General features: G+C 45.2%; 1 protein-coding gene across 1 annotated transcript in view; it reads right to left on the reverse strand.

Annotated features, from left to right (window-relative positions):
- The window catches only part of LOC135534087 (collagen alpha-1(XI) chain-like), a gene marked incomplete at both ends in the record, with an annotated part of 38,921 nt that overhangs the window by 12,009 nt on the left and 13,097 nt on the right, over window positions 1-13,815 (reverse strand). The window contains 4 exons of the mRNA XM_064961229.1: window positions 261-314; window positions 5,332-5,388; window positions 6,522-6,605; window positions 10,516-10,590. Coding sequence (XP_064817301.1) covers window positions 261-314; window positions 5,332-5,388; window positions 6,522-6,605; window positions 10,516-10,590 — 270 coding nt within the window. The remainder of the gene's footprint in view (window positions 1-260; window positions 315-5,331; window positions 5,389-6,521; window positions 6,606-10,515; window positions 10,591-13,815) is intronic.

The raw sequence follows: 13,815 nt of genomic DNA on the forward strand, positions 1-13,815 counted from the left end.
CCTAGAAAACAGGGTTCCAAAGGGTTCTTCGGGTAACCCCATAGGAGAACCCTTTTGGTTCGGGGTAGAACCCTTTTGGTTTCAGGTAGAAGCCTTTATGGTTCTAGGTAGAACACTTTTGGAACCCAAAAGAGTTCTACCTGGAACCAAAAAGGGTTCTTCAAAGAGTTCTCTAATGAGGACACTCGAAGAACCCTTTCAGGTTCTGGATAGCAACTATTTTCTAAGAGCGTGGTGGAGGGAGTTAACATGATTCTTACCTGAGGTCCGTTGTCTCCTCCATCTCCCTTCAGTCCCTGAGCTCCTGGTCCACCCTGAGAGCACATTGCAATACTTTAAAAGGACAGTCCGTAACATGTTCAATAGTGTTCAATGGTTAAATAAGTGGCAGGGTTATCTCCTATCGTTCATTACCATAAGTAGCCTATTATAGAGAAACGTGAAGTTTTAACTAAGAATCCGTTTGTTAAAACGAGTGATTTTTAACAGGACGATTGATGACTACAACCAGTAAGTTTAAAGGATCGTTTAAAAAACAAAATGTGGAGCAGATTGTTATAAACGTAATTTTTCTATTTATCGTTTACAATCAAATCAGGAAACTTATCACGATATGTCTGTATCGCCCGGCTCTACAACATTAATCTATAAATATCTTCGCCAAATATGCCAACCAGGCTATAGACAACATGACGAATATTGTAAGAACCAATAGACCTCTAAGAATGATGCTAATAGATACATGCCCTCCCTCCTCAGAAATGACTCTTAGATACATCATTCTCTCCTCAGTAATGACTCTTAGATACATACCCCTCCATCCTCAGTAATGACTCTTAGATACATGCCCTCCCTCCTCAGTAATGACTCTTAGATACATGCCCCCCCTCCTCAGTAATGACTCTTAGATACATGCCCTCCCTCCTCAGTAATGACTCTTAGATACATGCCCCCCCACCTCAGTAATGACTCTTAGATACATGCCCTCCCTCCTCAGTAATGACTCTTAGATACATGTCCTCCCTCCTCAGTAATGACTCTTAGATACATGCCCTCCCTCCTCAGTAATGACTCTTAGATACATGTCCTCCCTCCTCAGTAATGACTCTTAGATACATGCCCTCCCTCCTCAGTAATGACTCTTAGATACATGCCCCCCCTCCTCAGTAATGACTCTTAGATACATGCCCTCCCTCCTCAGTAATGACTCTTAGATACATGCCCTCCCTCCTCAGTAATGACTCTTAGATACATGCCCTCCCTCCTCAGTAATGACTCTTAGATACATGCCCTCCCTCTTCAGTAATGACTCTTAGATACATGCCCTCCCTCTTCAGTAATGACTCTTAGATACATGTCCTCCCTCCTCAGTAATGACTCTTAGATACATGTCCTCCCTCCTCAGTAATGACTCTTAGATACATGCCCTCCTCCTCAGTAATGACTCTTAGATACATGTCCTCCCTCCTCAGTAATGACTCTTAGATACATGCCCTCCTCCTCAGTAATGACTCTTAGATACATGTCCCCCCCTCAGCAATGACTCTTAGATACATGCCCTCCCTCTTCAGTAATGACTCTTAGATACATGTCCTCCCTCCTCAGTAATGACTCTTAGATACATGCCCTCCTCCTCAGTAATGACTCTTAGATACATGCCCTCCCTCCTCAGTAATGACTCTTAGATACATGCCCTCCCCCCCTCCTCAGTAATGACTCTTAGATACATACCCCCCCCTCTTCAGTAATGACTCTTAGATACATGCCCTCCTCTTCAGTAATGACTCTTAGATACATGACCTCCTCCTCAGTAATGACTCTTAGATACATGCCCCCCCCTCCTCAGTAATGACTCTTAGATACATGCCCCCCTCCTCAGTAATGACTCTTAGATACATGCCCCCCCTCCTCAGTAATGACTCTTAGATACATGACCTCCCTCCTCAGTAATGACTCTTAGATACATGCCCTCCCTCTTCAGTAATGACTCTTAGATACATGCCCCCCCTCCTCAGTAATGACTCTTAGATACATGCCCTCCCTCTTCAGTAATGACTCATAGATACATGCCCTCCCTCCTCAGTAATGACTCTTAGATACATGCCCTCCCTCCTCAGTAAGGACTCTTAGATACATGCCCTCCCTCCTCAGTAATGAGTCTTAGATACATGCCCTCCCTCTTCAGTAATGACTCTTAGATACATGCCCTCCCCCCCTCCTCAGCAATGACTCTTAGATACATGCCCTCCCTCCTCAGTAAGGACTCTTAGATACATGCCCTCCCTCTTCAGTAATGACTCTTAGATACATGCCCTCCCTCCTCAGTAATGACTCTTAGATACATGCCCTCCCTCCTCAGTAATGACTCTTAGATACATGCCCTCCCTCCTCAGTAAGGACTCTTAGATACATGCCCTCCCTCTTCAGTAATGACTCTTAGATACATGCCCTCCCTCTTCAGTAATGACTCTTAGATACATGCCCTCCCTCCTCAGTAATGACTCTTAGATACATGCCCTCCCCCCCTCCTCAGTAATGACTCTTAGATACATGCCCTCCCTCCTCAGTAAGGACTCTTAGATACATGCCCTCCCTCCTCAGTAATGACTCTTAGATACATGCCCTCCCTCCTCAGTAATGACTCTTAGATACATGCCCTCCCTCCTCAGTAATGACTCTTAGATACATGCCCTCCCTCCTCAGTAATGACTCTTAGATACATGCCCTCCCTCCTCAGTAAGGACTCTTAGATACATGCCCTCCCTCCTCAGTAATGACTCTTAGATACATGCCCTCCCTCCTCAGTAATGACTCTTAGATACATGCCCTCCTCCTCAGTAATGACTCTTAGATACATGCCCTCCCTCCTCAGTAATGACTCTTAGATACATGCCCTCCCTCTTCAGTAATGACTCTTAGATACATACCCCCCCTCTTCAGTAATGACTCTTAGATACATGCCCTCCCTCCTCAGGAAAGAACGTTATCAATGACATATATGAGAAAAGTAGAATTTTGGTGGAATATGTGTGATGTGCAGTGCCAAGAGAGCTCTGCTCTGCTCTGCTCTGTTCTGGTCTGTTCTTCTCTGCTCTGTTTTGCTCTGTTCTGCTCTGTTCTGTTCTTCTCTGCTCTGTTCTGCTCTGTTCTGCTCTGCTCTGCTCTGCTCTGTTCTGTTCTGTTCTTCTCTGCTCTGTTCTGCTCTGTTCTGTTCTGTTGTGTTTTGCTCTGCTCTGTTCTGTTCTTCTCTGCTCTGTTCTGCTCTGCTCTGCTCTGTTCTGTTTTGCTCTGCTCTGCTCTGTTCTGCTCTGTTCTGTTCTGTTGTGTTTTGCTCTGCTCTGTTCTGTTCTTCTCTGCTCTGTTCTGCTCTGCTCTGCTCTGTTCTGTTTTGCTCTGCTCTGCTCTGTTCTGTTCTTCTCTGCTCTGTTCTGCTCTGCTCTGCTCTGTTCTGTTTTGCTCTGCTCTGCTCTGCTCTGTTCTGTTCTTCTCTGCTCTGTTCTGTTCTGTTATGTTTTGCTCTGCTCTGCTCTGTTCTGTTTTGTTCTGTTCTGCTCTCCTCTTCTCTGTTCTGCTCAGTTTTGTTCTGTTCTGTTTTGTTCTGTTCTGTTTTATTCTGTTCTGTTCTGTTATGTTCTGCTCTTCTCTTCTCTGTTCTGTTCTGCTCTGTTTTGTTCTGTTCTGTTTTGTTCTGCTCTTCTCTTCTCTGTTCTGTTCTGCTCAGTTTTGTTCTGTTCTGTTCTCTTCTGTTTTGTTATGTTCTGTTCTGTTCTTCTCTGTTCTCCTCTGTTTTGTTCTGTTCTGTTCTGCTCTGTTTTGTACTGTTCTGCTCTGTTCTGCTCTTCTCTGTTCTCCTCTGTTTTGTTTTGTTCTGTTTTGTTCTGCTCTGCTCTGTTCTGTTCTGTTTTGCTCTGCTCTGCTCTGTTCTGCTCTGCTCTGTTCTGATCTGTTCTGTTCTTCTCTGCTCTGTTCTGCTCTGTTCTGTTCTGTTGTGTTTTGCTCTGCTCTGTTCTGTTCTTCTCTGCTCTGTTCTGTTCTGCTCTGCTCTGTTCTTCTCTGCTCTGTTCTGCTCTGTTTTGCTCTGCTCTGCTCTGTTCTGTTCTTCTCTGCTCTGCTCTGTTCTGTTATGTTTTGCTCTGCTCTGCTCTCTTCTGTTGTGTTCTGTTTTGTTCTGTTCTGCTCTTCTCTTCTCTGTTCTGCTCAGTTTTGTTCTGTTCTGTTCTGCTCTTCTCTTCTCTGTTCTGTTCTGCTCAGTTTTGTTCTGTTCTGTTTTGTTCTGTTCTGTTTTGTTCTGTTCTGTTTTGTTCTGCTCTTCTCTTCTCTGTTCTGTTCTGCTCAGTTTTGTTCTGTTCTCTTCTGTTTTGTTATGTTCTGTTCTGTTCTTCTCTGTTCTCCTCTGTTTTGTTCTGTTCTGTTCTGCTCTGTTTTGTACTGTTCTGCTCTGTTCTGCTCTTCTCTGTTCTCCTCTGTTTTGTTTTGTTCTGTTCTGTTCTGCTCTGTTTTGTTCTGTTCTGTTCTACTCTGTTCTGTTCTGCTCTGTTCCGTTCTGTTCTCCTCTGTTCCGTTCTGTTTTGCTCTGTTCTGTTCTGTTCTCCTCTGTTCTGTTCTGTTTTGCTCTGTTCTGTTCTGTTCTCCTCTGTTCTGTTCTGTTCTCCTCTGTTCTGTTCTGTTCTCCTCTGTTCTGTTCTGTTCTGCTCTGTTCCGTTCTGTTCTGCTCTGTTCTGTTCTGTTCTCCTCTGTTCTGTTCTGTTCTCCTCTGTTCTGTTCTGTTCTCCTCTGTTCTGTTCTGTTCTCCTCTGTTCTGTTCTGTTCTCCTCTGTTCTGTTCTGTTCTCCTCTGTTCCGTTCTGTTTTGCTCTGTTCTGTTCTGTTCTCCTCTGTTCTGTTCTGTTCTCCTCTGTTCTGTTCTGTTCTGCTCTGTTCCGTTCTGTTCTGCTCTGTTCTGTTCTGTTCTCCTCTGTTCTGTTCTGTTCTCCTCTGTTCTGTTCTGTTCTCCTCTGTTCTGTTCTGTTCTGCTCTGTTCCGTTCCGTTCTGTTCTGTTCTCCTCTGTTCCGTTCTGTTTTGCTCTGTTCTGTTCTGCTCTATTCCGTTCTGTTACGTTCTGTTTCGTTCTGTTCTGCTCTGTTCTGTTCAGTTCAGTCCGGCATCAATACCCAAGTGACTATGTATGGGGGAATATAATTAGCAGAAGTAATGCCTGGATGGAAATAACATGTGTTTTATTAATGCTTTACTATCCACGCCAAACACACTGGTTGAACATCAAATTATGTGTGTTTGTGTGTGTGTCTGTGCTGTGCTTTTGGCACACGTGTTTGTGTGTGTCTGACTTACCGCGGGCCCAGATCTTCCTGACATTCCCATTGGCCCAGGGGTACCCCTCATGGTGAGCTGTGATTGGACAGAGAGCTTATCATGAACAACCGATCAGGGTAATGCATTGACGTTCAAAATCCAAGAAATCTATGCATCAGAGTTAACTCTATAGGGTCTCGTCAGCAATGTTAACTCTATAGGATCTAGTCAGCAGTGTTAACTCTATAGGGTCTAGTCAGCAGTGTTAACTCTATAGGGTCTAGTCAGCAGTGTTAACTCTATAGGGTCTAGTCAGCAGTATTAACTCTATAGGATCTAGTCAGCAGTGTGAACTCTATAGGGTCTAGTCAGCAGTGTTAACTCTATAGGGTCTAGTCAGCAGTGTTAACTCTATAGGGTCTAGTCAGCAGTGTGAACTATATAGGGTCTAGTCAGCAGTGTTAACTCTATAGGGTCTCGTCAGCAGTGTTAACTCTATAGGGTCTCGTCAGCAGTGTGAACTCTATAGGGTCTAGTCAGCAGTGTTAACTCTATAGGGTCTAGTCAGCAGTGTTAACACTAAAGGGTCTAGTCAGCAGTGTTAACTCTATAGGGTCTAGTCAGCAGTGTGAACTCTATAGGGTCTAGTCAGCAGTGTGAACTCTATAGGGTCTAGTCAGCAGTGTGAACACTATAGGGTCTAGTCAGCAGTGGGAACTCTATAGGGTCTAGTCAGCAGTGTTAACTCTATAGGGTCTAGTCAGCAGTGTGAACTCTATAGGGTCTAGTCAGCAGTGTTAACTCTATAGGGTCTAGTCAGCAGTGTCAACTCTATAGGGTCTAGTCAGCAGTGTGAACTCTATAGGGTCTAGTCAGCAGTGTTAACTCTATAGGGTCTAGTCAGCAGTGTTAACTCTATAGGGTCTAGTCAGCAGTGTTAACTCTATAGGGTCTAGTCAGCAGTGTCAACTCTATAGGGTCTAGTCAGCAGTGTTAACTCTATAGGGTCTAGTCAGCAGTGTTAACTCTATAGGGTCTAGTCAGCAGTGTGAACTCTATAGGGTCTAGTCAGCAGTGTTAACTCTATAGGGTCTATTCAGCAGTATTACCACCCAGGACAGCTAGTTCCTGCTATTATTAGGCAGAACTGGGTGGAACACGTGTTTTAAATATTTGAAATAGTTGAGGTGCACTTGATTTAACTTGTCTGGCACGCAGTGTATATTTACCCTGGCTTGGGAAAGGATCGCCTGGGCTTGGGCCTCCTGAGCTGAGACCACTGGTCCCTTATGTGCCTCTCCACCAGCACGGAACTGTCAATCACAACACAAGAGATACATGTAAATAAACGAACAGCCCTGTTTTCAGTCCATAGAGATAGATAGAGAACTCTAGTGACCAAAAGCACATGTTTAGCCTTGGTAGCACCATTGGGGACTTTTACCATTTTGAAGTAGTCAACTGGGTGGGACTTTGTATGTGTTAACGAACGATCCCATAATTCCATGCAGGTCATCAGGAGGGATTATCCAATGAATTATATTCGTTAGCAAACATTCCATAACTGCAGGTTTCAGCAAATCACCAACCCTGTCTGTATACCTGTTTAAACAAACACACTCTAGATGGCAGTGTGCCCCCTTTCAGTTTGTTTACTAAAATTAACTACTTCAAAATTGAGATGGCCTCAATGCACTCAGACGCCATTATGGGACAGATACAACTTTGCGATCTCTATACATCTTTATGTTTCAAAAGTATGAGTAAACCTGTCACTGGGATCCAACATGGATGCTGAGCTACAGGCCTGTAATATGGGTAAACCTGTCACTGGGATCCAACATGGATGCTGAGCTACAGGCCTGTAGTATGGGTAAACCTGTCACTGGGATCCAACATGGATGCTGAGCTGCAGGCCTGTAATATGGGTAAACCTGTCACTGGGATCCAACATGGATGCTGAGCTACAGGCCTGTAATATGGGTAAACCTGTCACTGGGATCCAACATGGATGCTGAGCTACAGGCCTGTAGTATGGGTAAACCTGTCACTGGGATCCAACATGGATGCTGAGCTACAGGCCTGTAATATGGGTAAACCGGTCACTGGGATCCAACATGGATGCTGAGCTACAGGCCTGTAGTATGGGTGAACCTGTCACAGGGATCCAACATGGATGCTGAGCTACAGGCCTGTAGTATGGGTAAACCTGTCACTGGGATCCAACATGGATGCTGAGCTACAGGCCTGTAGTATGGGTGAACCTGTCACAGGGATCCAACATGGATGCTGAGCTACAGGCCTGTAGTATGGGTGAACCTGTCACAGGGATCCAACATGGATGCTGAGCTACAGGCCTGTAGTATGGGTAAACCTGTCACTGGGATCCAACATGGATGCTGAGCTACAGGCCTGTAATATGGGTAAACCTGTCACTGGGATCCAACATGGATGCTGAGCTACAGGCCTGTAGTATGGGTGAACCTGTCACAGGGATCCAACATGGATGCTGAGCTACAGGCCTGTAGTATGGGTAAACCTGTCACTGGGATCCAACATGGATGCTGAGCTACAGGCCTGTAATATGGGTAAACCTGTCACTGGGATCCAACATGGATGCTGAGCTACAGGCCTGTAATATGGGTAAACCTGTCACTGGGATCCAACATGGATGCTGAGCTGCAGGCCTGTAATATGGGTAAACCTGTCACTGGGATCCAACATGGATGCTGAGCTACAGGCCTGTAATATGGGTAAACCTGTCACTGGGATCCAACATGGATGCTGAGCTACAGGCCTGTAGTATGGGTAAACCTGTCACTGGGATCCAACATGGATGCTGAGCTACAGGCCTGTAATATGGGTAAACCTGTCACTGGGATCCAACATGGATGCTGAGCTACAGGCCTGTAGTATGGGTAAACCTGTCACTGGGATCCAACATGGATGCTGAGCTACAGGCCTGTAATATGGGTAAACCGGTCACTGGGATCCAACATGGATGCTGAGCTACAGGCCTGTAGTATGGGTGAACCTGTCACAGGGATCCAACATGGATGCTGAGCTACAGGCCTGTAGTATGGGTAAACCTGTCACTGGGATCCAACATGGATGCTGAGCTACAGGCCTGTAGTATGGGTGAACCTGTCACAGGGATCCAACATGGATGCTGAGCTACAGGCCTGTAGTATGGGTGAACCTGTCACAGGGATCCAACATGGATGCTGAGCTACAGGCCTGTAGTATGGGTAAACCTGTCACTGGGATCCAACATGGATGCTGAGCTACAGGCCTGTAGTATGGGTAAACCTGTCACTGGGATCCAACATGGATGCTGAGCTACAGGCCTGTAATATGGGTAAACCTGTCACTGGGATCCAACATGGATGCTGAGCTACAGGCCTGTAGTATGGGTAAACCTGTCACTGGGATCCAACATGGATGCTGAGCTACAGGCCTGTAATATGGGTAAACCGGTCACTGGGATCCAACATGGATGCTGAGCTACAGGCCTGTAGTATGGGTGAACCTGTCACAGGGATCCAACATGGATGCTGAGCTACAGGCCTGTAGTATGGGTAAACCTGTCACTGGGATCCAACATGGATGCTGAGCTGCAGGCCTGTAGTATGGGTGAACCTGTCACAGGGATCCAACATGGATGCTGAGCTACAGGCCTGTAGTATGGGTAAACCTGTCATATGGTATAGGCAGGCATAAGCTACGGATAATGATTATACACAATTGCATTTTACCGATGGCGATTTGAATGCACAGAGATACCGGGACGAGATCCTGAAGCCCATTATCGTGCCATTCATCCACTGCCATCACCTCATGTTTCAGCATAACCATGTCACAAGGATCTGGACAGAATTCTTGGAAGCTGAAAATGTCCCAGTTCTTCCATGGCCTGCATACTCACCAGACACGTCACCCATTGAGCATGTTTGGGATGCTCTGGATAGACGTGTACGACAGCGTGTTCTAGTTCCCGCCAATATCCAGCGACTTCACACAGCCATTGAAGAGGAGTGGGACAACATTCCACAAGCCACGATCAACAGCCTGATCAACTCTATGCGAAGGAGATGTGTCACGCTGCATGAGACAAATGGTCCCACCAGATACTGACTGGTTTTCTAATCCACGCCCCCTACCTTTTCTTTTCAATGTATCTGTGACCAACAGACGCATATCTGTATTCCCAGTCATGTGAAATCCATAGATTAGGACCTAATTAATGTATTTTAATTGAATTATTTCCTAATATGAACTGTAACTCAGTAAAATCTTTGAAAATTGTTGCATGTTGCATTTATATTTTTTTGTTCAGTGTTAAATTTCCCCTTAGATACATGCAGAAGCAGGTTACACAGTCACCGGTTCCAGTCCACTGTGCCCAGTGACATTTACAAGGTGAATGATTTACCGCAGGGCGAGGAAATATAAGGTTCATAGACTGAGGTTCATATGTACTGAGGACTCTTAATGAAGAGGCAGTGAGGTAGAGTGTGTTAAACAAGGTGACGTCATGGTAGATCGGCCAACCGGTTGACTGACGGAAGGTTACATTATGTAATGGGAACAGGTTGGCAGACGCTGAAAGCACCTGGGTAATGTAGGAGACAGAGAGAAGGATAAAAAAAACTATTGAATGACAAACTGAACAACTAAAAAAAAAAAAACAGAGGAAAAGCAAAGCTAAAAATGTGTTTTAGGATCTATTTTAAATATGTCCACAGTTTCAGCCTCCCTCAGGGTCTCCGGCTGGGAGCATAGTAACGAAAGGCTGTCTCTCCATGCCTCTTGGTCCTCCTCAGGTTCTCAGGCAGGCTATTCTAGAGGCTGATGCATTGGTATCTAAAGGCTGGGGACATAGTAACGAAAGGCTGCCTCTCCATGCCTCTTGGTCCTCCTCAGGTTCTCTGACAGGCTATTCTAGAGGCTGGGGACATAGTAACTAAAGGTTGCCTCTCCATGCCTCTTGGTCATTAGGCTTTGGGATATTTAAAAGGCCAGTGCCTGATTGAAGAGCAAGGAGCATCAGAATGGCATATTGAGTATGATTGTTTAAGCACCAGGGTCAGTTGGCAGGGAGAGGTGAATGGATGGAGGGAGAATGGCAGCATCAGGATGGTACCTGGAGGTTGTTATAAGAGCGAGGGTAGAAGGGATAGAGGGATAGAGGGACAGAGAGAGGAGAGGAAAGAGGTCACTTACTGGCAGCATCAGGATGGTACCTGGAGGGCCAGGAACTCCATCCGAACCAGGAATACCAGCCCGTCCTGGAGGACCCTTTGGAATGTAGGAGAACAGGAGAGGGGGGGAGAGAGGGTGGGTAGAGAGGAGAGAAAGAGAGAGGGGGAGAGAGAAGGGGGAGAGAGCGACGGAGAGAGGGTGAGGGTAGAGAGGGGGGAGGGGAGAGGGGGAGAGAGAGGGGGAGGGGGAGGAGAGGGGGAGTGAGAGGGGAGAGAGGGGGGGGGGGGGGAGGAGAGAGAGAGAGGGTGAGAGAGAGAGTGAGAGAAAGGGGGTAGACAGAGAGATGGGGAGGGGGAGAGAGGGGGGGTGAGAGATGGGAGAGAGAGAGAGAGAGAGAGGGAGAGAGGGGGATGAGAGAGGGAGAGAGAGAGAGAGAGAGAGAGAGAGAGAGAGAGAGAGAGAGAGAGAGAGAGAGAGAGAGAGAGAGAGAGAGAGAGTTGGTTAATCGTATTAGTGCTAAGTCATGGGGATAAAATGTAAACTTCTTAAACATGACCACATAGGAAATATAAATGATTAGTGAACAAAAGCCCATCATATTTTTTTTGTTTTTACCTAGCTTCCAATAGATGCCCTTCTTTGAAAGACATTGGAATGCCGCCCTGGTTTTTGTGGTTGAATCTGTGTTGGAAATTCACTACTGGACTGAGGGACCTTACAGATAATTGTATGTGTGGGGTACAGAGATGAGGGACCTTACAGATAATTGTATGTGTGGGGTACAGAGATGAGGGACTTTACAGATAATTGTATGTGTGGGGGTACAGAGATGAGGTAGTTGTCAGGATTTGGCCAGGGTTGTTCCGGGTTTTGGTCACTAGATGCCCCCATTGTGCTTTTTGACCTTATGTTTTTTCCCTTGTTCCCCATTATTATTTGCACCTGTACCTCGTTTCCCCTGATTGTATTTAAACCCTTAGTTTCCCTCAGTTCTGTGCTCTGTGTTTGTATGTTAGCACCCAGCCCTAGTGTTCTGTGTTTTCTTGTCGATTCCGGTGGATGCTCTTGTGGAATTCTGTTTTTGTTTTTGAGTGTCTCTTGAGGCTTTTTTGTGCTATTCCTACCACCTTTTGGATTTGCCATTTTTGTATTTAAGGACTTCTCCTTTTTACTTAATTAAATACACCGTCTTAAGTACTGCTGTGTCTGCCTCATCTTCTGGGTTCTGCTATTCGTGGCTCAGTTGGTTAAGTGACTGTTTCTCACTCCGGAGACCCAGGTTCGTAACCGGGTCCTGACAGTAGTCATTCAAAAATAATGTTCAACACTATTATTGCACACAGAGTGAGTTTATGCAACTTATTATGTGACTTGTTAAGCACATTTTTGTCCTTTGTAAGCTGAGTTGAAGGGTCATTTAAGTCCCCTGTAAACTGAGCTGGAGGGTTGAGGGTCGGTTAGGTCCCTTGTAAACTGAGCTGGAGGGTTGAGGGTCGGTTAGGTCCCTTGTAAACTGAGCTGGAGTGTTGAGGGTCGGTTAGGTCCCTTGTAAACTGAGCTGGAGGGTTGAGGGTCGGTTAGGTCCCTTGTAAACTGAGTTGGAGGGTTGAGGGTCGGTTAGGTCCCTTGTAAACTGAGCTGGAGGGTTGAGGGTCGGTTAGGTCCCTTGTAAACTGAGCTGGAGGGTTGAGGGTCAGTTAGGTCCCTTGTAAACTGAGCTGGAGGGTTGAGGGTCGGTTAGGTCTGTCTCCATAAGGGTCGGTTAGGTCTGTCTCCATAAGGGTCGGTTAGGTTTATGACCTCCATAAATACATTTCCCCTTTTCTCTCTCTCTACTCTGTAGAGTTGACTCTTGTAACGCCTTGGTAACATAGAGAGTCTGGGAATATCGAAAGTTGGGAAACGGAACCATATTTCTGTAATCCAATCAGTTGAACATATGCGTTGGTACTTAATGAATATGATCTCAGATCAGTTGTTGTCTGAGACATTTCTACTAATAACTGTATCTTGGAAAGTCAACACATTCTAGTTATCAGATTCACATGGAATTGTTGTGAAACTATTTGTGAAAAGATTAAATGTAATTTTAGCTTCTTAATGAGAGAACGGTTTGTCATAGAGAAACTCTGCTCACTCAGAGGCCCAAGTGAACAGACTTTGGTAGTAAACTATGAAACACACCCTTCTTTCACCACTATATATACCCGTTGACGAAAATTCAACTTGCTGTTCCAAGGATGTGAGGACTTGCGGTCCCCATGTTAAAAGGACAAAGATCACCTAGAGAACTAGGCCAACCTCAGTGTGAGCTCTGGTTGAACGACAAGAACCTAACAAAATTAGCATCGAATTTCAAAGTGAAGGTGACGACCAACATTCCGAAAGGATGAATTTCGACTATACCAGCCAGAATATAGCATGAGCTTAAAAGTATGGCAACTTGGTATGAACTTTGAACCCTTATTCACTAAAGAAGTGATACCCTCTCCGCCCGCTAAAAGTGGGCTAGGAGAGGACGGACAGAGAGAGTATACATTCTACCACACTCCAGTTCACTACTAGACATTCTTCAGAGGACCAGAGATCCATGCTGGACAACCTGACCTTCTATCTACGACCAATCTACCGAAGCGCAGCTCAGAGTAAATATTTATTGCATTTTCCTTTTTCAAATGGCCGGTTATTTAGAATGCATAAGATACTGTATTTACGATAGAATAGCTGCCTACGGCCCATTAGAGACACAACATCTTTTGTTCCTCAGTCTTCCTGCTCTTTCATTCAAAACCCAACCCCATTTCTTTGTATAACCAGTCATCATATCTGTTCCGTCCACTAGGGACGTTTTCCTTTATGACATAATTTGTAATCAATGTATGATACATTCTGTGTAGATGTAATTCTGTGTGATTATTTAGTAAATAAATTAAACCAAATTTTGTATTGCTGATTCAACTTGTTAGCCAGGGTTTGTGAAGATAACCAAGAATTTACAACTTTCAGATGAGACTGAATAAAGTGATGATTAAATATTGACTGTTACTGATGTAAAAGATAACCAGGTCTTTAAGAGTTTATTCGGAAGATACCAGCTCTATAAACATTCTTTCATGGTGCCTCGACTTTCTAGTTAATTATTTACCTGATTAGCTTAATCAGGTAATATTAATAACAGAGAAATTATTTTATAGAATAGCGTGTCATATCACTTAATCCGGCATAGCCAAAGACACAACAGGTCACTTGTTAACTGAGTTGGAGGACTGAGGGTCGGTTAGGTCCCTTGTAAGCTGGAGGGTTGAGGGTCGGTTCGGTCCC

The sequence above is a fragment of the Oncorhynchus masou genome, unplaced genomic scaffold (assembly GCF_036934945.1).
Source record: "Oncorhynchus masou masou isolate Uvic2021 unplaced genomic scaffold, UVic_Omas_1.1 unplaced_scaffold_2983, whole genome shotgun sequence".
Lineage (NCBI taxonomy): Eukaryota > Metazoa > Chordata > Actinopteri > Salmoniformes > Salmonidae > Oncorhynchus > Oncorhynchus masou.